General features: G+C 56.5%; 3 protein-coding genes across 5 annotated transcripts in view; 1 reads left to right on the forward strand and 2 right to left on the reverse strand.

The window, feature by feature from the left end:
* Positions 1-2,059: 2,059 nt before the first annotated feature.
* Positions 2,060-5,204, reverse strand: Uqcc5 (ubiquinol-cytochrome c reductase complex assembly factor 5). The gene is made up of 2 exons (XM_006981518.4): positions 4,890-5,204; positions 2,060-2,164 (listed from the first exon to the last, which is right to left on the reverse strand). The coding sequence occupies exons 1-2, from the start codon at positions 5,038-5,040 to the stop codon at positions 2,073-2,075; spliced, it is 243 nt and encodes an 80-aa protein (XP_006981580.1). The 5' UTR covers positions 5,041-5,204; the 3' UTR covers positions 2,060-2,072.
* Positions 5,205-5,353: 149 nt separating this feature from the next.
* Positions 5,354-15,218, forward strand: Nt5dc2 (5'-nucleotidase domain containing 2). 3 transcript variants are annotated; one of them, XM_076544215.1, is made up of 14 exons: positions 5,354-6,144; positions 10,757-10,941; positions 11,030-11,104; positions 11,296-11,351; positions 11,453-11,546; positions 11,720-11,848; positions 11,962-12,022; positions 12,109-12,211; positions 12,286-12,387; positions 12,628-12,709; positions 14,145-14,231; positions 14,482-14,622; positions 14,720-14,784; positions 14,873-15,218. In XM_076544215.1, exons 4-14 carry the CDS (start codon positions 11,305-11,307, stop codon positions 15,132-15,134), a joined length of 1,173 nt encoding a protein of 390 aa, XP_076400330.1. In that variant the 5' UTR covers positions 5,354-6,144; positions 10,757-10,941; positions 11,030-11,104; positions 11,296-11,304; the 3' UTR covers positions 15,135-15,218. The 3 variants fall into 3 exon arrangements, with proteins under 3 accessions (XP_076400330.1, XP_076400329.1, XP_076400328.1); XM_076544214.1 differs by having other exon boundaries at positions 5,357-5,511; XM_076544213.1 differs by lacking the exon at positions 5,354-6,144 and adding an exon at positions 7,040-7,311.
* The window catches only part of Stab1 (stabilin 1), a 33,584-nt gene continuing 27,475 nt past the window's right edge, over positions 15,105-21,213 (reverse strand). Inside the window, exons 49-67 of the mRNA XM_006981519.4 lie at positions 19,881-20,057; positions 19,723-19,809; positions 19,483-19,632; positions 19,323-19,379; positions 19,032-19,233; positions 18,063-18,212; positions 17,880-17,984; positions 17,630-17,737; positions 17,352-17,545; positions 17,108-17,252; positions 16,889-17,022; positions 16,639-16,804; positions 16,437-16,546; positions 16,223-16,342; positions 16,000-16,149; positions 15,821-15,925; positions 15,590-15,736; positions 15,394-15,510; positions 15,105-15,303 (exon numbers count right to left, since the gene is read on the reverse strand). Coding sequence (XP_006981581.1) covers positions 15,247-15,303; positions 15,394-15,510; positions 15,590-15,736; positions 15,821-15,925; positions 16,000-16,149; positions 16,223-16,342; positions 16,437-16,546; positions 16,639-16,804; positions 16,889-17,022; positions 17,108-17,252; positions 17,352-17,545; positions 17,630-17,737; positions 17,880-17,984; positions 18,063-18,212; positions 19,032-19,233; positions 19,323-19,379; positions 19,483-19,632; positions 19,723-19,809; positions 19,881-20,057 — 2,481 coding nt within the window. The 3' untranslated portion in view covers positions 15,105-15,246. The remainder of the gene's footprint in view (positions 15,304-15,393; positions 15,511-15,589; positions 15,737-15,820; positions 15,926-15,999; positions 16,150-16,222; positions 16,343-16,436; positions 16,547-16,638; positions 16,805-16,888; positions 17,023-17,107; positions 17,253-17,351; positions 17,546-17,629; positions 17,738-17,879; positions 17,985-18,062; positions 18,213-19,031; positions 19,234-19,322; positions 19,380-19,482; positions 19,633-19,722; positions 19,810-19,880; positions 20,058-21,213) is intronic.

Here is a 21,213-nt window from a genome sequence, read left to right on the forward strand (position 1 = left end):
CAGGGCCAGCCTGGATAATTGAATAAGACCCTGTCTCTTAAGAGTAAAAAAAAGGATGGACACAATTTGTCTAGCATGCACAAAGCCCTGGGCTTAATTCTAGTACTGCCCCACTCACACACACACACACACACAAAAAATCATCCTAGAATATGTTAGGATATGTGGTATAATTTTTGAAATTTTGAAAAATTGAACATATTTTAGGAAGTTAAAAAATTTACACCCTGGGGCTGGAAAGAAAACTCAGGTTAAGAGTGCTTGCTCTTCTTCCGTAGGACCCAAGTTTGATTCCCAGCACCCATAATGGGAAGCTCACAACTACCTGTGATTCCTCTCCAAGGGGTTCTCTGGCACCTGTATGCATGTGCACATATCCCCACACAATTTTTTGAGACAGGGCTTCTTTTTCTAACAGCCCTGGTTGTCCTAGAACTCACTTTGTAGACCAGGCTGGCCTGGAACTCACAGATCTGCTTGTCTTTGCACCGAGTGCTGGAATCAAAGGTGTGCAGCACCACCATCTAGCGATACAATTTTGTTTGTTTGTTTTTCAAGACAAGGTTTTTCTGTGTAGCCTTGGCTGGCCTCAAAATCTCACCTGCCTCTGCCTCCCAAGTGCTGGGATTAAAGGCGTGCACCACCACTGTCCAGCTACACACATTTTTTTTAATTTTTAAAAAATATTTGCACCTTGGTTAACAAAGATGAGTTCTTAATAGCTTCCAAACTAATGTGTGCTGAAAATGTTTTGCATTAAATATCAAAATCAAGTTGTTCTGCCATTTTCGAAAGTTTCTTCTTTACTAGAATTGATGGAGAGGAGATAGAGGGACGGGCAGGGAAGGAACTACAGCAGACAGAAGCTGGCTAATGGTTGTACTGGCATGCCAAGTACTCTTCAACATCTAGAAAGAACTGGAAGTGTAGCCACATAGTTAAGTTACACCACAGCTTCTTACACAGCAATTGTATCAATATAAAGTATCTCTGAGGTTAGAGCCGCACTCTAATTGACACAAGTAGACAGATTATATGCAATACATTTCTCTCCCTGGTTGTATTGACCATTAATGGTGACCAAAAGTGAGTTGAATTTTGTGTTCTAGTACTCTTATGCAATCTGAACAGTTACGGCTTTTTACACTGAATTGGTCCTAACATTAGCAGACAAACTTAAAACAGGAAAAAGTGGTTAGAAAAGATTGAGATGTTCTGGTTCTGTTTTTTCCGAGTCAGGGTTTTATGTAATCCAGCCTAGCCTACTGCTCCTCCTGGGTCCACCAGAAGTGCCTGTGGCAGAGATAACTAACCTGTTGTTACCCCATGGCCTTTGAGCACCAGCTTCTTTCTTGTTAATATTTTGAAATGGACTTTTTCTTCAGAATGTAGGCCATTCTTACTTGCAAACATGGAGAGTCCTTTTCCTACTAGTGGTCTAAACTTACACTGGGGTCACCTTGTCCAGATGCTTTTAGTAGACTGCCTGGCTCATCTGGACTGCATGCTAGCTTTGTGTCTTCAGAAGGTGTGCAGCCCTGCACTAAAGCACTAGCTGGGCAATATGCAGTGACTAAGAAATCCCCTACTCTAGCAAACGCTTACAAGTTGGAAAAGGACGGAAATGTGACCTTGTAGTCACCCTAGGTGAGGCATCCAATAGTGACTAGGGATATAGTCAAATAGAGATTGTAGAACTATGAGAACTCTTAAAGGCAATTCTTGGACTAAGATGGAATCCATTAAAAAAGTGTTTGTCTCTTTAAATGTGTGCGGGTGTTTTGCCTGCATGTATATCTGTGTACCACATGTGTTCAGTGTCGACAAAGGCCAGAAGAGGGTGTTGGAGTTGCAAATGGTTGTGAGTTACCATGTGGGTGCTAGAAATTGATTGAGCCCAGGTCCTCTGGCAGTGCTCTTAGCTACTGAGCCATCTCTCCAGCCTCCTTGAAAGTACATTTTTAATGGAGCTAAGGAGGCAGAGGCAGGGATTTCCTTGAGTTTAAGGCCAGCCTGGGCAAGTGAGACTATGAAAACACAGAATGACTGAAATCAACACTGAAAATTCACATTTACTTTATTAACTTGTGAAGCTCGGTCTCTGATGTATCTTCCAGCCTTCTCTGATACTGTCTTTCTGAAGCTTTTCGACGGTACACATCATCTGTATCAGACAAAAATTCTGCTTAGATTTTTAAGAAACTAGGGAATTTCAAAAAGAGACTGGGGGTCTTTCTCTGTGGCAGAGTGCTTAGCCAGCCTAAGGAATGCTCGGAGTGCAATTTCTAGCAAGAGTTAGGAACAAAGCCCCCATGGAAGTAAGTCAACCAGTAGTCTGTCTTGACTGTCTGAATCTAGCAAATAAGTAATTTAACATAAAATGAGCTGAATGAGTGCTGTGGGGAGTCTGAGAACAAAAGAGTAAAAAGACAGTGCCTTCGGAGACATACTTATGCCCTGGCACCTTTCTGTCCTCCAAAATTTCCCTTGTCCCAGGTCTCTCTGGTGCTCCCTTTCCCAGGTCCCAAAACCTGAGTAAGGAGGGAAGTAATGTTCCTTGTTCTCAGCAGCTGGTTTTCCAGACTACTAATGTTCTACCCTCTTATAAAAATAAACCTCTTCCTTTTTTAAATCCTCTTCCTTCAGGGCTTCTTACTTGACTGCCATCTTCTCAGTGTTTTTATCACTCCATCACTGGTAACACTGGCTGCCAGCTCAGGTTTCTTGCTCTTCATCTGTGCCTTTTTACCACCCATATTGTTGGGGTGAAGTACCAGCCCCCTTGGCCTCCTTTACATCTCCAGTCAGTGTCTGCTCAGACTACAACTTCTGCTCTCCTATCCCACTCCTGGCTTTCCCGTCCTCGGAGCTCACCACCACCTTCCGCTGTCCCTTTAGCCTTTGTCTTCCCTCTCTTCCTGCCAAACCAGCTCAAGTTCCTTCACACTCTACTCCCTGTCTTCTGGACAGCCCTCCAAAACCCCACCAGAGATTGCTCCAACTGCCTCACTTTTCGGTTCATGCTGCTTGAGGCACCTCTCGATGATTCCATTAACATGGCTGAAAGCCATTTCCTCAGCCCTGAATGACTAAGAACACTCCCTTCTTTTTCAAAGAAAGGCCACTGTAAAGAACTCTGGCTGATTTTTAAGGCTGATCCCACTGGGCACTAGTACTTCTGAAGGTGCAGTCTCCCAGTCCCCTCCCCACCCCCTTCTTTTAGAAGATTCCTGCATGCCAAAACAAGTGCTGTACAAAGTGAGCTACAGGCCTAGTTCCAACTCCTTTCTCACCAGCGTTTGCATACCCTTCAGTCTCTCCATGGGCAGATGCTTACCTCTCTTCACAGTCACCTTGCCTTATCACCTGCCTTTCCGGTGTTCCTTCTAACCACTCCAAGACACCATTAAAACATGCTGAAGTCTGACCCTTCCATCAGATCCAGAAGTCTGGCCCAAACTGTCTTCCTGAGCTTGAGATCTTTAGGTAACCCCATTTCATCATGTCCTCAATGGCACCCTGCCTATGTTCTGCACCTTAACTAGTACAAGCCTTGCCTCAGGTGTTCCTTGAGAAGCCTCCCGGCCGCACCTCAGTTACCAGACTCCGCACTACCTCCAGGCTGTCTGAGCTCCACCCACTTCTTGGCATTCCTTTGCCCCTTAGACTTAGACCACCATCTCAAATCTGGCCAACATATGTTCCCTTTGTTTCTACTAATCTCTCCAAAAAGAGCAAAGAGCCCTTTCAATCATTAAGATATATCCTTATTGTCCGGTTCTTTTCTGGCCCTACCCAGGTACCCCTCTATCCATGTCACCTTTCAATCTGCTGCAGTCCTCCTAACAGCAAGCACAAAAGCCTCCAGGTTTCCCTAACCACTGCCATGAAGTCAGTGTTACAGATCTTCCCCTTGTCTCCTGACAGTCCTAAATGCCTGTCTTTTCCCAAGAGCTTTCCATCTGACCCAATGAAGTGCCAACCAGGATTCTTGAACTACTCCCACCCCTCATGGCTTGCTTAATGGTGGGGGACGGGGTGGAAATTGAGCTCGGGCCTATGTGAGTCAAGTGCTCTACACCTAGTCTTACTCCCATGAGCTCTTCTGAAATGGAGGATCTCCTGCCTTGCTCACTAGATCCTCTCATGGATGGTCATTAAATATGGAGTGGTGGCCCGTGCCTGTAATCCCAGCAGTTGGCTGAGGCAAGAGGATGGCTGAAAGTTTGAAGAGTCAAGGCCAGCACAGGCCCCTTATCAGAGTAGAAAGAGAAATCAATGGAGGCTTTGATGTAACAACTTAAAATTTTTTGAGTTGGCAGTTCTCACGTAATAAAGTTACATGAGAGGCAAAGCAAAGGGCCCAGAGGTTGGGAGAAGCCCTGAGGAACTGGGCGTGCCAGAGGCAGTCCACAGAAATGCCAGACATGTTCGCAGTTCAGGGCCAAAGACACAGCACTAATGACTGCCTGTAAAATGTGGTAATCAGCTAAGTCAGGCAAGCTAGCGTCCTCCAGAATTTGGGCTAAAGATCTCAAAGTGCAGGAGACTTAACCGGAATTTCCGAGTCCTCAGGATTGGCCCCTCTTCCGCAATCCTGTTCCTCAGTCCCCACGTCCCCACCGGCAGGGCCAAGGACAGGTTACAAAGGACGAGAGCCTGAGTGGAGGCACGTGCCCTCTTAAAGTGCAGGGGGAGAAGGAGGGCTGGATGCCAGTGTGAGCCAAATACAAAAGCCCGGGGGCCTCCAATCCGTGCTGCACAACTGCCAAGCGAGTAGGAAGGCTTGTCCTTCCGACTACAGTGAGAGCCGCTCTGCAACCAGTGGAGTCGGCGGCCTCTAATCTCACACCCACAGGAGAAACGGAGGCTGCTGCACCCCCACTTACAGAAGGTCTCCTGGCCCACGCGCACTTTAATCATGATCCACTCCATTGTTCCTCCCAGGACAAAAAAGAAGGGCAGGAACCTGTAGATGCCGAATCGCTGCTTCCCGGGCACCCGCTGCAGAGCTCGCCTCACCTGGGCCCTGAAGAACATGGCCGAGGCCTCGGAGTGGGGTACGGGCGGAACCAAGCGGACTATTAATCCTGGAGGGAGCAGAAGCAGCCCAGCTGGCCCCGCTGGGTCGCGGACTGAGCCAAGACCCCGCGGCTGCGCCACTGCCAGGCCGGGAGAGTTGGGGCGCAGAAGCGGACAGACCCAGAGCGTGGTCGGCTCCGCCAATCAGAGTGCGGCGGGCCGCTCACACCGTCCAATCAGAGCGCTCTTGGGGCACGCGTGCTCCGTGAGGTTGAGCCGGCCTGAAGAAGCCTGCGCAGGCGCCTAGACTCTGGAGGCGGAGCAACCTCAGGGGGCGGAGTCTCCGACGTGGCGTGGCCGGGCCCACCCTCAACCTGCTCCCCGCGGCTGGGGCTCGGCGATGAGTGCCGGGCCGCGCCCCCTCCTCTGCTGCGATCGCCATCTTCTTTTGTAACCCTCGGACCGAGGCGACGACCCTCCGTGAAGAAGGTGATCTAAAATGCAGTTAGGTGACGCCTCCGTCTTATTTCTAGGATGTGACTGGTTGGACTCGGCGTCTAAAAATAACAAAATTCGACATGCATTTTTGAAAACTGAACTTTGTCAGTATCACAACAAAAAGTATAATCGTCCATGACGAGCTTACTCTAGAAATAATATAAACGTGTGATCGATGGGAAAATGCCGTTATTCGGTACTCGTAGGTGCGTTTTTATGCATCCCAGCCCTGTAGTTGCAGAAGCGCACCATGGTAAAAAGCGTGACTTTGGGGTCAAGCCACACCCCTAGAGGTAGGCACCCCTGTAAACGGAGCCTTCCGTGAGAATTAACGACAGCCCGTGGGACCCAGGAAAGGGTCATAACCGGGTCGAGAGCAGCTTTAAAGCGTCCTGCACGCCAAACAGCCCTGGGGGGCCGGCCAAAAGACGCCACCCAGCAGACCCGTGGCACGTGTTCCCACTTCTCTTGGTTCTGAGGACCAGAACATGTAGAGCGTCCACCCACCTGGAAGAGATTCACGTGTGGCCAGGTCTCCACAGCCCACCCTGGTCACTGGGGCCTGCAAGGGCTCAGGCACCCATGAGCCCACCCTTTGGCGTCCACACCAGATCCTCAGCCTAGGTACAGAGAGCTCCACATCACACGCCACCGGGTGCCGAGTTGGGCAGCTCGTCACCCACGGGCCCTGCATCCTGGACCTGCGTACACCCGCAGGCTGAGAAAACAGACAGAAGTAGGTGGCGTGGTTTCGAGCGCAAAAGAACTTCCCCGAGACAGCGCTTGAACAGACTGCACTGGCCGGCACATCCGCTTGCCAGAACCAGGGGGCTGCGGTGACCCTGGCCCACAGCCACTCGGAGCTCGCCCATGGGCTCCTAGTTAAACCGTCCCCCGTGTCGGAAAGGCTGCCGTGCAGACGCCAGCTGCCCTGCAGGCTGCGTGGTCTCACCCAGCTCGGGACTGTCCCTGTGGGCAGCAAGGGCTCTTTGTGCGTTAGGTGAATCGAGCGGCCCTAGCTCCAGTCAGGCGTGCAGTCCGACGTGCAGTCGGTCAGAAACAGGGCAGGGGCGCAGGGCCCCGGGGCAGGAGGACGTGTCTGGGGAGGAGGGGGCGGAAGCGCTGGGTCAGGGGGAACCCAAGGCTGAGGGGAGGGACAGAAAGACCACGGGGCGAAGGAGGAGCTGTGCGCCCCCGCACTCCGGCTGCTCCTGCTCCTCGGGGCCGTCCAGGGCCTCTCGGAGTCACGGGCTCCTAAGCCCTGCGACTTCCCGCGCAAGGGAAGAAGGTGCCGCCATCACCACCGAGATGACCAAAGGGGGGCGCAGAGCCCCTGAGCCGAGCTGGTGGACGAAGAGGAGGAGGGGGTCGGGACCCCGCCCCGTCCCGGGACCTCCCGCCCCCCGCGGGCCGAGTGCTGCGCTCATTGGCCGGATGGGCTCCGCGCGCCTCGCCCATTGGTCGGCCGCCCTGAGAAGCACGCGGCCACGGTGGCGGGCGGGCAGTCGGAGGGCGGCGGGCCGGCGGGCAAGCCGACGGGCGGCGGGCGGCGGGGGCAGCGCTCCGGGGGCATGGCGGGTGCGGGACTGCGGGCGGCAGCCCGGCGCTGGCTGCTGTGCGGAGGCCACGGCGGGCCGCGGGCTGCCTCGACCTCACCCTCCTGCCCTGGCTGCGGCCCGCCGGGTCCCGGAGCCCACTGCCCCAGCACCCCGCGCTCGGCGCCCGCGGACAGCGCGGACCTCAGCGCGCACTTGTGGGCGCGTTACCAGGACATGCGGAGGCTGGTGCACGGTGGGTGACGCCGGGTGGGCAGTGCGCCGGAGGGCATCAGCTTGGCGGCGTCCAGCAGACGGCGGGGGCACCGTCCCCATCCGTCCTGGGTGCAGCTTGCTGGAAGCGTCCGGTGGGGCTCGCCAGGGTCCCCAAACCTGAGGGTCAGGTGGCGTTTTGGAAAAGGCTCTATCGGGTTGATACGAGGAGGTGCCACTGCGGAGCACTCCGACTCCCGGGGCGAGTGGAGGTTTTGTTTGCTGGCGGCGGGAGCTTGGAACGCCCGGAGCGGCTGCTGCGCACGCGGTCCTGGGTCCAGTCTTTGGGCAGCGGCGGTGAAAATCTCAGTCCCTTGTTCTCCGCTGGCCTTTGGTTACAGTGTGTGGACAAAGAGTGAGCGGCGCTCACCGACGGCCCGCTGTAAGGCGACACCGGCCCGACATTGCAGGCACCTCTTGGCTTGCCTCTGGCGGTCTACAGCACTCCAAAACAAGCTCAGTGAAGGCGTGGGGGGGACAGAAAAGTTACTGTAGCCCCCTGCAATCCCGGGATGTTGCTGTAGTCTCAGCCCGAGCGGCACAGGACACTCCCCCTCCCCCTCCCCCTTCTTTCCCTCTGGAATGGGCTGATGAGGCAGGAGATCTGAGTGCAGAACATCTGTCCGTTTGTCTGGGTGGATCTAGTGGGGCCCTGTCTCTGCAGCGGAGAGATGTGGTCTGGCCTGTGGCCCCTATCGCTGCCCAGCAGGGCGGCCCTCGGCCTCCTCACACCCTCCCAAGACCCTCAGTGTCTTGAGTCTCCTGCCCCAGGATTGTGGTGATGACTCAGAACAAGGCCAAACAGGAGGAGGGGGAGCTTCTGGAGGAAGCCCCAGAGGTGATGTGGCTTGCATTGTCTGGGGAGACAGAGTGGCTCTGTCAGGGAGATTCCAGCTGTGACTGGGCAGAGGTTTCCACTCCGGCTGGAGACCTGGGGGTTGGCCAGAGATCACCTCTTGACAAGCCGCAGTCCGAATACTTGAGACCTCTGGAGATGGTTGCTCTTGAGGATTGGGACGACTGCAGGGTGAGCAGTGTGACAGAAGTCCCTCTGAGTAGCTGAGAAGTCTGGGGGGGCTGGGGGGCTACTTTCATACCCTTCGGGGTCTTCCTGTGTCTTCAGATCCTTATAGACCCCCTGAGTTCTTGTGTGTGGGGCGGGGGGTCACTTCCACTAACATGCCAGGGTGAGCTAGCTTCACGCACCAGGCTGGGTTTTCTGAAGGAGTCTGAGCAAAGCGACCAGGGCCAGGGCCAGTGGCCGGCCCTTCAGAGAGCAGTGGAGGACCATTACCTGCGCTGCTTGGCCTCATATGACTAGAAGGCTAGGAAAAGAAGGTAGTTAAGGCAGGTGGGGCGACCTGAGTGTGCGTCTCAACTCTAGTTGCCTGGTGCTGGGTAGTTGGTGATGGGTGACTTTACCTCCCCGGTGGAGACAGAAGTGTGACTACTTCACAGGATTGGAGGAGGGAATGAGATGAGCCGTAAAACTCACCTAAGAAAGGAGGACAGGGTCTAGACAGTCATATAAACACATCGGACCTCTGCTGGGTCATGGCATATCCTCTCCCGGCCTGCCCAGCAATCACCTGTGGAAGGAAGTGGGACTCGGTTACCCCACCCCCCAGAGCTATCGTTTCCTTGGTCCAGAAGTGAGGCAGGTAACCTTGGGCCCTGTGGACTGCTTCCCCGTCCTACTTGATCCCAGGAAGGTGTATATGCCCCCCAGGAGACCCTGGAGAGCAGAGGCAAGGTGTGGACGTGCCTATGCTTTCCAGGGTGCCATAGCCATGCCTATGCTTCCCACCCCAGGGGGTTTCTGGACGCTAAGGCAAGTCATAAACAAAGTTGACATCCAGGAGTGTAGGGTTGTGGAAATTACCCTATGTGGGCAGCTGAGGCCCAGGGTCCTAACGACACCGGGTAAGGGGTGTCTCAGAAGCAGTTCTTCAGAGGGAGGCCATCAGCTGTGTCTTAAGCTTGTCCCAGTGAAGAGCTCTGTCCACACTTGGGGATCTTCAGAACAGCTGCCCTCTGCTGGCTGCAGGCCACCCGAGGAACTAGCCACACCTGTTCCCACACCTACACCCCGTACATGACACTAAAGGAAATGGGGGCGGAGCCCTGTGTTCCAAAGGGGCCTCTGAGGCAACCGCTCGGCACAGCACGGCACGTAGAGGAGGCGTCTGCACAGCACGGGAGCCATTAGACATGCTGTGGAGCCAGAGATTTTTGCATCATGATCAGGATTGGTGTGGCTGACAGGCTCCCTGGAGATTTGGACTCTGCCCAGCATGCCTAGCCCTGCCTCTTCCCTTCTCCTGCAACTCCAGGACTGACCAAGCGAGACCCAGGACAGGGCTCCCAGCTCAGGCACATCACACATTTGAGCCTGCATATTGTGTGGGGACAGAGCAGGAATGCTGTACGAAGTAGATTGGTTCTGGTTTTATTTCCCCTTTGAAAAACACAAGCCCGGGGCTAAGCTAGCATTCTTGAATTCACCGGCAGGAGGGGGAGGGCCTGATCTCGTCTGGCTCACATCCCATGCCCTGTCACATCCTGTCCTTTTTCTCCATTCACCTTACCCACTTTCCAGGTGGGGAGGATAAGGCGGGTGAGCCCAGGACCCCAGAACTCTCCTGACATAGTGCCACGCTTAGTCTTCCCCTGTGACTCTTTCAGAGGCCTGTGACTGTCACCAGAAGAGAGCAAGCTGGGTATTGTCCCCAAAACCTGACATTTTATATCTCGCCTGTGGTAATTAGCAATGTTCTCTGGCCCAGGCCAGGGAATGTCATTATGTGGTCTGGCAGGCAGTTGAAATCCGATTAGAGGGGCCTTACTCCCCAGGGCGATGCAGCTGTTCCAAGTTGGCAGCCCTGGGGGTTCCCCGCCCCTCTAATGTTCTTGGGCCCCAACCCCATCTGTGGACAAAGTGGAAAAGCAGCATTCGTGGCCTTGGTTTCCAGTCAGGTCAGAACGGAGCCAGCACCCCGTGGGAGGAGTCCACAGTCCCTGATACTGCCCTTGCCAGGTGGAAGTGGAGGAGGAGGCCAGTGGACAGTGGTCCTCCTGGACAGGTTTTAGTGAGGGGCATGACCTTTCTGAGGAGTGCTGCCAGGGTTCCCACACACCCGTGTCTGGTAGAACTTAGTAGGCACTGCAGATGATAGTGTAACGTGGAAAATGGAGGCTGTGACTGTGACCAGATCCCCAGGGAAGAGCAGCCCGGCCGTTGTCAGCTCTTCCCTCCCTTGGCACACGCCTTCTCTCTGAGCCTCAGTTTGGCCTTCACTGAGCTGAGATGCAGTAATCCAGTGTCTTGTGTGGCACGCGGGGCCGGGCACCCACAAAGTCCTTGGGCCATTTGCTGCAGCCGTGACCATCACGAGGTACTGTCCTCTTGTGTATCTCCTTCCCTCCAGACCTTCTGCCCCCTGAGGTCTGCAGCCTCCTAAACCCAGCGGCCATCTATGCCAACAACGAGATCAGCTTGAGTGACGTGGAAGTCTATGGCTTTGACTACGACTACACACTGGCCCAGTACGCGGACGCGCTGCACCCCGAGATCTTCACTGCTGCCCGGGACATCCTGATAGAGCACTACAAGGTGAGGCCGCCAGCTTGGCCCACACTCCAGACTGAGTCGTGGGGTTCCCCTGGTATCCTGGGCTGAGGGCTGGCTTTTTGTCCTACAGTACCCTGAGGGCATCCGGAAGTATGACTATGATCCCAGCTTTGCCATCCGCGGCCTCCACTACGACATTCAGAAGGTGAGTGGTTAGACGACGCGTACAGGGCCGGCTTCTTCAGCCTCCTTCTCCTTATCGGACCGCCCTGACCCCTTAGCGTCCGGTAGAGGTTTTGTTGCCGAGGGTTGGGAGGTGCTGGGGAGAATCTGGCTCAGGGCCGAGGACAAAAGCCGACGTCCTCACCACTGGCCCTGCCCGCTGTGTGTTTCCAGAGCCTTCTGATGAAAATTGACGCTTTTCATTATGTCCAGCTGGGAACAGCCTACAGGTTAGTGTGGGGTCCACCCTAAATCTGCCCTTGTCCCTATCCCATACTGCTGCCTGGGCTCGGGCTGAGGGCATCTGTCCCCCCACTCACCCCCAACTCAGGGGTCTCCAGCCTGTGCCAGATGACGAAGTGATTGACCTGTACGGTGGCACCCAGCACATCCCACTCTACCAGATGAGCGGCTTCTATGGCAAGGTATCCACAACCTGCTGCTGCCCGAAGCAGCCCGGACCAGGGATTTTGATGTGGGTGCTGGCATCCTGGGAGGCAGTGGTCAGTAGGTCACACAGCCTGCCAGCGCCCCAAGGCAGATCCCTCGGTCTCTAGTACATGGTATACAGTGGCTGAGGGTTGACCTCCCTCCCCAGGGCCCTTCCATCAAGCAGTTCATGGACATCTTCTCACTCCCAGAGATGGCACTGCTGTCCTGTGTGGTGGACTACTTTCTGGGCCACGGCCTGGAGTTTGACCAAGTACACCTCTACAAGGATGTGACGGTGAGGAGGAGGAGGGGGGGGGGCGGCTGGTCCTGTAGATGAAACGAAGTCTGTTTGCAACTTGGTGGGCCCTCTTCCCTGGCATGTCCTCACTGCCCCCCGGTTCCCCTCAGGATGCCATCCGGGACGTGCATGTGAAGGGCCTCATGTACCAGTGGATTGAGCGAGACATGGGTAAGGGCGGACAGTACCCCTTACCGTGCCGGCCTGAGCAGAGGGTCCCAGAACTGGCCCTTGCCGACCCACCACCTCCCTTTCAGAGAAGTACATCCTCAGAGGGGATGAAACGTTTGCAGTCCTGAGCCGCCTGGTAGCCCATGGGAAACAGCTGTTCCTCATCACCAACAGCCCTTTCAGCTTTGTGTGAGTCCAGGCCCACTGGGGGGGGGCAGAGTACTGCTCCCAGACCCCCTGAAACCAGTGCCCCCTCTGCACAGGGACAAAGGCATGCGGCACATGGTCGGCCCTGACTGGCGCCAGCTCTTTGATGTGGTCATCGTCCAGGCAGACAAGCCCAACTTTTTCACCGACCGGCGCAAGTATGGACAGACCAGGGACTGTGGGGTTGTGGGGAGGTTGGAAGCCCCACTCCAGTAAGGAGACTCGGGCACCACACCCCACTGGCCCTGACTCGGGATCTCTGCGCTTAGCTGGGCTGGCCAGTGTCCCATCTGACACTTTCCGTCGAGTGGGTGGGCCTATAGGGATGAGCAGGAAGGTCCCTCCTCGTGTGTGGCTCCGTCACACCCCGCAAACCAGGCTCTCCACTCTCAACCCAGGCCTTTTCGAAAGCTTGACGAGAAGGGCTCCCTCCACTGGGACCGTATAACTGGCCTGGAAAAGGGCAAGATCTACCGGCAGGTAAGGGCTGCTGGGAGGCGCCGTGCTTCGTGGGTGGCCCGAGGCTGTGCAGGGGCAGGCTCCCCGCCCTGACCAGGCTCCCCGCCCTGACCAGGCTCACTGCTGGGCTAGAGCCAATGGCACCGGGGCAGGACTATTAGGAAGCAAACCTGGGTGGTGTTAGAAGAGAGCTGGCCTTTGGTCACACTGCTTGGGTTTGGAGTCGAGATCTATCCAATAGCCCAGGAGCCCTGGCTTCCTCGCCTCTAGGCCTTGCTGTCCTTTAGAATGCCCCACTTGAGTATGGCACAAAAGCCTTAGAATGCACCATGATCACTGTGAAGAATTGGCACTGAACACTGGTACAGGCAAAACCAGCCTGGTTGAAGCCCTGAGGTGGGCCTGTGGAGACAGTGCGCATACACACACACACCCATCCCCGTTTCCTGTGTGATGACTAGGAAGAGAGACCAGATGCAGGGCATTGGTGGCCCATGCTGGAATCTTAGCTGAGACGGTCCTGGGCCTGGGGAGCCTACACTTGGCCAGGAAAGCAGCATCCGGATGCCTCAGCTCAGCTGGCAGGCCCCTGCTCAGCATCCCACCCTGCCGCACGCAGATCTCCGGTCCTCAGCCCTCCGTCCCTACCTTCAGACTGTGGCGGCCTTTGGGAGAGGGGACTTTCTTTCCTGGCAGCTCTCAGGCCTGACAATGTTTAGACCCTGTGTGGTTCTCAGGAGCCTCTCCTTCCTCTGCCTCTCGAGAGTCTTGATGAGGGGGCACCTCCTCCACTGTCTTCGGAATGCCCCCCATCTGGCTCCTCAGTTCAGTTCTTCCACAGCTCCCTGCCACCCCCAGTCCCCATCTCTCTGAGGCTCAGTGATGCCATTGGCTCATGGACTGCTTTGCCGAGTCTGCACCTCCAGTGGCCCCGTCCTTCCAAGCTCTGGCCCCTCCGCCCCGCCCCCACCCCTCCCTCGGTTATGTCCACACTGCGGTATCATCTTTCCCTGGCTTTGGAGCAGAGGAGCTTGTAGCCTGCCAGCAAGCTCGACAGTTGTCCACAGGGTCCTGTGGGTGGAGACTGAGGAAGTTCACAGGACTTCAGGGCCCTGGGCTGGAGGGCCTGGGGCCCTCCCTGTGGTTGGATTCTCACAAACAGGGATTGAGGCCCTGCCCTCGGCAGGCTCGGTGGGTGAAAGGCCACTGTATGAGGCCCTTGAGTGAGGGCCAAGCCACCCCTACTAGAGATGTTCTGCCGCCGGCAGGACCCCCCTTTCCTGGTGGAAGGGGGAGCAGTAAGGGCCACGGGGCAGGGAGGCCACGGGAAAGGGCAGCCCAGCATCCGGCTGGCTTTGGCCGCCTCTGCAGACTTGGGAGGACTGGTGAAGGACAAAGCCTGGCTCCCACAGCCGAGGGGGGCCCCGTTGGCTCAGCAGTGCCCTCTGCTCCCCAGGGAAACCTGTTTGACTTTCTTCGTCTGACAGAGTGGCGGGGACCACGGGTGCTCTACTTCGGTGACCACCTCTACAGTGACCTGGCGGTGAGGGGGTGGGGCTTCTCCCGGGGGCGGGGGTGGGGTGGGGTGGGGGGGCGGGTGCTCTACTTTGGTGACCACCTCTACAGTGACCTGGCGGTGAGAGGGTGGGGCTTCTCGGGGCGGGGGGGGGGGGGGCGGGTGATCTACTTTGGTGACCACCTCTACAGTGACCTGGCGGTGAGGGGGGGGCTTCTCGGGGGGGGGGGGAGCGCCCCAGCCCGTGCTGAGGTCTGCCTCCCGTCCCTTCCACCAGGACCTGATGCTGCGGCATGGCTGGCGCACCGGGGCCATCATCCCTGAGCTGGAGCGGGAGATCCGCATCATCAACACAGAGCAGTACATGCACTCGTTGACCTGGCAGCAGGCGCTCACCGGGCTGCTAGAACGCATGCAGGTAGGGGACGGCGGGGCGGGCCCGGGGGGGGGGGCGGGGGGGGGGCTGCACCTCCCAGGTGCATGCTCACCCACCTCCCCACATTGCGTTCCCCCAGACCTATCAGGATGCAGAGTCACGGCAGGTGCTGGCTACTTGGATGAAGGAGCGGCAAGAACTGAGGTGAGCCAGAGGAGCCGCGACCGGGAGGGAGGCCGCCCCAGCCCTGCCTCCTCACACTGACGGGCGGGCACCGTGTTCCTCTCCCCAGATGCATCACCAAGGCCCTGTTCAATGCTCAGTTCGGGAGTATCTTCCGCACCTTCCACAACCCTACCTACTTCTCCAGGCGCCTCGTGCGCTTCTCCGACCTCTACATGGCCTCCCTCAGCTGTTTGCTCAACTACCGCGTGGACTTCACCTTTTACCCACGTCGCACGCCCCTGCAGCACGAGGCGCCCCTCTGGATGGACCAGCTCTGCACTGGCTGCATGAAGACACCGTTTCTCGGTGACATGGCCCACATCCGCTGAGGGCACTTTTATTGTCCTGGACAGACCCTCCGTTCTTTCAGCCCCAGCCACCCTGACAAGCAATAAAAGTGGTCTCTGTCCTTCCGTGCGTCTCTGCCTCCGTTCAGGATCATCATTTGACCTTGAGGATCCTCTGGGTGTCGGGGAAGTCCTCCTCCAGCAGCGACTCCTGCAGAGGGAGGCAGGGTCCAGCCAAGCAAGGCTAAGCCCAGGGCCTGTGCCCACCACCCTCCAGCCGCACTTCCCACCCCATACTCACATCAAAGGGCTCACAAAAGACATCACTGCTGCCAAAGACAGGGTTGGGGACAGAAACCAGGGTTGGGTTGGTCCCTTCTTGCCATGGGGAGAAGTCATCATCAGCATTATCTTCTGCCTGGAAGAGGAGTTGACTGGTAAGGCCCCCAAACAAGACAGAAGGAGCCTGTCCCCCCATGCCCCCAGCCCCTCTTCACCTGGAAGGCAGAGAAGCCAAAGCCCGTGGGCTTGCCTCGGGCACGCAGGTAGAGGGCTCCAGCTACCAATCCCAGCAGTGTTCCAGAAGCTACCACAAGCCCCATGCTTAGTGCTACAGGTTGAGGCTTGGGTCCCAGCACGGGTCTCTGTAAGCAAAAAGAGGGTGTCGAGGACCAGGCCAGAGATATCCCCTCACCCCGAGGCTCTGCCTCCCACTTCCGCAGACTCACCGACTGGGGAGGCGTGAGCAGGGGGCTGGCCAGAGCGTGGATGATGCCATTGAAAGCCAGGATATCCCACACGATGATGTGGCTAACCACAACTGCCCCAGGGGCCTGCAGAGAAACTGGTCAGGCCCGGCAGCTAAGCAAGGGCTGAGCCGGGAGGGTGTCAGTAAGGCCGGACTCACCAGAGGGGCCATGGAACTGTTGTCAGAGCCCACGTCTCTTACGAAGAGGCTAAGTCCTGAGTGGGCAGGAAGCAATGTCCCCTGGCTGGCATTGGCACTCAGAAAGGTGGCATTGGAAGCGTGGAGTTCTAGGTCCGGGCCACTCAGTGTCTAGGAGCAGAGTAAGAGCGGTTGGGTTGGGCCCCCCGGAGAAGGCAAACTGTGCCCAAGCCCCTGCTGTTACCATATTGTCCACAAAGCCTTCGTTGACGGGAACAAAGAGCGTCTTGTAGGAGAGCTCATTGTTCAGGAAGTCCAGGAAGTCCAGACCTCGCTGGGTGGCGTTGGCATAGCCCAGCAGCAGCTGGAGGGTGAGGAGACGGGGTTGTGGGCAAGCTCCCTCCTTGGGGGTCCCAACTGCCTACGTCCCCACTTCCGAGGCTCGATTCCCTGCACACCCCATAGAAGGTGGAGAAGTTGGCAGTGGCAGCCAGGACATCCAGCAGCTTCCCGTTGCATGTACTGATCCCGTCACCCACGAAGCCGACCCGACACTGGCAAGCCACGTCTGCAGGGAAAGGCAGGTCAGCAGCTTAGAGAGGCTTCCCGGGGAGGAGACCAGGGGGTGGGGGTGGGCACAAGTCTGTGGAGTGGACGTACCTTGCACACGGTAACAGTAGGCGTCCCAGCGCTCCGAAAGGTTCCTGCGGACACCGCGGCTAATCACGCCTACACGGTTATTGCCACAGTCTGCCGCTGGGAAGACGACAGGGTGGGCAGCAGAGCCATTGGCCAACCAGCCCACGAAGCAGATGTGAAAGCCCAGCTGTGGGGGCGGGAGGGGATGCTGAGACCAAAGCCCAACTCAATGGGCTTCCATAGGCTTAGCTCCTACCCGAGCCCTGGGCACCTGCTGGGCAGCAGAGAGTTGAGGGAGTGAAGCAAGGACCGCTCCCTGTTCCTCACATGCTTCCTTGGCCTCTGAGAAGGTCAAGCCATAAGGGCCACTGGTGGCCTGGATGTGGAAGACACCAGCTCGTTTTTCTGCAGGAAGAAGGGAGGATAGATGGTCAACAGGACAGCGACCAGGGATAATGCGGTGGGTTGCGGGGTCGGTATGGAAGCACACCCTGGAAATGCAGGTCGGTGCACAAAGCATCTGGGTGGCAGGGTGATGCCTCGCCCAGGCATCGGTCCACAGGCGGGTCAAGCTCCGCCAGACATTGCAGTCCGTCACCCACGTAGCCTACGTGGCATTCGCAGCGCCGTGTGTTCTGCGGGCAGAGAGAGCAGTGGGTGTCTCACGAAGACTGGAAGAGTGGGTCTGTGGAGCCTCTGCACCCAGACTGCGCGACTCCCCGCCGACTGCTTACCGGACCAGTGTTGAGGCAGTCAGCGTGCTCACTGCAGCCTCCACGGTGGCCATCCAGGCAGGGGTTGCGAGCTCGGCAGCTCCAGCCATCACCCTCGTAGTCGGGCAGACAGGTACAGTTGACCGCCGTCCCCACCTGGCTGCAGTTGGCATGCTCACTGCAGCCACCGTGCCCCTTCTGGCACAGATCTGCCACTGGGGGCGAGGAGAGAGTGGTGGAGCCAGATGTCTGGAGTGGGTCCAGGGCTTCCCGCCTGCAAACCCCGGCCTTCTGCTTACCTGTGCACACACGGCCATCCCCTTCGTAGCCCAGACTGCACTCACAGCTGTTGCCCACACGGCACATGGCCTGGGTTGCACAGGGCGGGGTACACACAGGCTGCAACTCTGTCCCCAGGACGCAGCCCATGTGACTGGGTCAGTAGCTGTCCTCCTAGCCACTGCCTCTCCCACCCACCCGTGTGCAGCTAGGGCGTGGTCCTGGGGTGCGTGCATGTGCCGCAGGGGCACAAGCTGACGCGCTACTCACCCAGCTGTACTTCACAGCGTGGCCCAGTCCAGCCTTCGTCGCAGAAGCAGGAGCCAGAGCCCCCAAGGCCTTCATCGCAACGGCCGTGCGGGGTACAGCGGCAAGCTGGGGAGAAGGGCAAGTTGACACACGGGACAAAGGAAGTAGGGCAGGACAGAGTGGGACAGGGCAGAGATGACCCACCTTGGCACTGGGGTCCAAAGGCACCTGGGGCACAGAGTTCACAGGCTGACCCAGCAAAACCCGGACGGCAGCTACACTGCCCACTTCCACTCATACCATCCTGGCACACACCGTGGTCACTGCAGGGGCTTCTGGGGCCACCGGGACAAGCTGGGGAAGAGTGTAGAAGGGTAATGGGACCATCGGCTCTCGTGAGCAAACCACACACCCGCACCCCAGGCTCTGCCCTCTGTTCCCCTACTGAGTGCCAGCCAAGGCTCTTCAAGGAATGTCAGTTCAGTCACGGCCTCACACCACTGAGACCCCTCGGAACTCCACACCAGATTATGAAGCTTCTGTATACCTAACCCCCTAACCCACTTTTTATTTTTAGACAGGGTTTCTCTGTGTAGCTTTGCACCTCTCCTGGAACTCACTTTGGAGACCAGGCTGGCCTTGAACTCACAGAGATCCACCGGCCTCTGCCTCCCAAGTGCTGGGATTAAAGGTGTGCGCCACCACTGCCTGACAAACTATTTCCTTTCTGTTTTTTTTTTTTTTTTTTTTTTTTTTTGTTTGTTTTTTTTTTTGTTTTGTTTTGTTTTTTTTTTGAGCTGAGGCTCAAACCCAAGGGTCTTGCGCTTGCTAGGCAAGCACTCTATCACTGAGCTAAATCCCCAACGCCCAAAATCCTTCCTTTCTTTTTTTTTAAGATTTATTTATTTATTATGTATACAGCTAGTGTTCTGTCTGCATGTATCCCTACAGGCCAGAAGAGGGCACCAGATCTCATGACAGATGGTTGTGAGCCACCATGTGGTTGCTGGGAACTGAACTCAGGACCTCTGGAAGAGCAGTCGGTGCTCTTAACCTCTGAGCCATCTCTCCAGCACCCAAAATCCTTTAAGGGCAATGACCAGAGCTTTGTCTTGGGCCAGCTTGAGGGCCGGAGGAGGCGGTCAGCTCGTCTGTAACCCCCAGCATGCTTACCTTGGCAGTCAATGCCGTAGTGACCAGGGCAGCAGCTGGGCTTCCAGGTGACAGTGACACAGTTGCGGTGGCAGCCCCGACCCAGGCGTTGGGGGTGGTTCCAAAAACCAGGCCGCAGCCAGGCGCCGCTGCGCACCGTCGCGGCGTGCAGCGGAGATGTCCAGAACTTGGTGTAATCGCGCCAGCAGACCTTGGGGCTGCCCTGGGTCAAAAGGAGCCAGGCCACAGCCAGCCTGAGCTTGATGACGCTCTGCCTCACCCCAACCCTCAACTCAGCCTCCAGCCCCTTACCTGCTCCTGTGAGCCCTGAGGACAGGGTGGCTCCAGCCCACAGACGCTGCAAGTCTTCTGGAGGGGATGGAGGCCAACACTGTGGGGTCAGGTGGATGGACAGGACAGGACAGGTGGGCTGGACCCCTGCCATGCACCTGTGGCCTGTGGCCTTCCTCACCATTTGAAGTGTCTGGGTCTCAAAACGATCACAGCGGGCACCGAGGCCAGGCGGCTCCAGCAGCTGGTCAATGCCGTAAGCCAGGCCACCTTCGAAGGGTAGGTGCCGTTGCACAATGTGGGTGTTATCTTCACCTACCATGAGCTCACCCTAAAGGGGAAGATGTTGGGGTCATGGGCACTGCAGCCCCTCGCTGCCCTGTACCCGTTTTCCTTAGCCGCGCCCTCTCCCCAGACTCACAGGCCGGGTACGGCTACAGGAGAAAGAGATGGTATTTCCGTGCATGGTTCGGAGTTGGCCCAGGTTAGGTAGGTCAGACGCCAAGGCCTAAATAAGTGGAGACATGACTGGAGTTGGGCATGCAGGCAAAAGGGGCCGAAGAGTGGGTCTGTACCCACCTCAATGTTGCGAATCACGTGACCCCGAAGAATGGCTGCCAGTTTGTCACGGTGGTCCTCATGGTAGAGCCAGGTCTGCCGTTCAGGAGGCAGGGCTCTCAGGGCAGAATCTGTGGGCCACAGCATAGTGAAGGGACGGTGGGATGCATCTTGGAGCATGGGCAGAAGACCAGCCGCCTGTGGGGTTGGAGTGAAGGGGTGACGGTTGGAGATGAGGCTGGACCCCAGAAGCCAGAAAGAAGATCCAGAGAAACCCAGCCCGGGTAACTGGCCACACTTATCTGCAACCATCCTGGGCAGACAGTCATTCCCTCTGCAGGGACCAGGTCCCAAGAACACAGCAGATGCCTTAAATTATAGTGGCCCATACATATGAACCGTTTGTATGTAAACTGTACATACACCACTTTCCTATACCTGTGATAAAGCATTTATAAACTAGGTACAATAAGGGATGAACAAGAGCCAGGAGGTGCAGCACACACCTTTAATCCCAGCACTTGGAGGCAGAGGCAGGTGGATCTCTGAGTTCGAGGCCAGCCTGGTCTACAGAGTGAGTTCTAGGATAGCCAGGGCTACACAGAGAAACCCTGTCTTGGGGTGGGGGGCAGACAATAAAAACACTTGTAACAATATAGCATAATAAAAGTTATTTAAAATGTGAGATATTTCTAGGGCTTTTCAACTTAATTTTTTTAAAAGATTTATTGATTTATTATGCATACACTGTTCTGCCTGCATGTACGCCTGCAGGCCAGAAGAGGGCACCAGATCTCATTATAGATAGTTACGAGCCACCCTGTGGTTACTGGGAATTGAACTCAGGACCTCTGTAAGAGCCGCAGTGGGAATTGAACTCAGGACCTCTGTAAGAGCGGCAGTGCTCTTAACCTCTGAACTATCTCTTCAGCACCTCAATTTAATATTTTTTATTATACTTTACCTGGTTGGTTTTTGTTTTGGTGCGTGCGTGCGTGTGCGTGTGCGTGTGCGTGTGCGTGTGCGTGTGCGTGTGCGTGTGTGTGTGTGTGTGTGTGTATGGGACGTGGGAGAAGGGGCATGCCTGCCACTGCTCACACGGAGACCCTATAGGAGCCGGTTCTCTCCTGCTGCGTGGGTCCCGGGGATCGAACTCGGGTTGCCAGGCATGGTAGCAATCGCTCTCACGGGTTGAACCATCTTGCCAACATGGTTGAATGTGAAATTGAAACTGTAGGTCGGGGAGCTATTGTTGATGGGCACACTTGCAGGGGTAAGTTTCCACACACCTTGGCTGCACACTTCCTCATGTTTACCCACACTGGGAGGCTCTTACATTGCACGAGGAAACTCA

Source organism: Peromyscus maniculatus, chromosome 9, assembly GCF_049852395.1.
Source record: "Peromyscus maniculatus bairdii isolate BWxNUB_F1_BW_parent chromosome 9, HU_Pman_BW_mat_3.1, whole genome shotgun sequence".
NCBI lineage: Eukaryota > Metazoa > Chordata > Mammalia > Rodentia > Cricetidae > Peromyscus > Peromyscus maniculatus.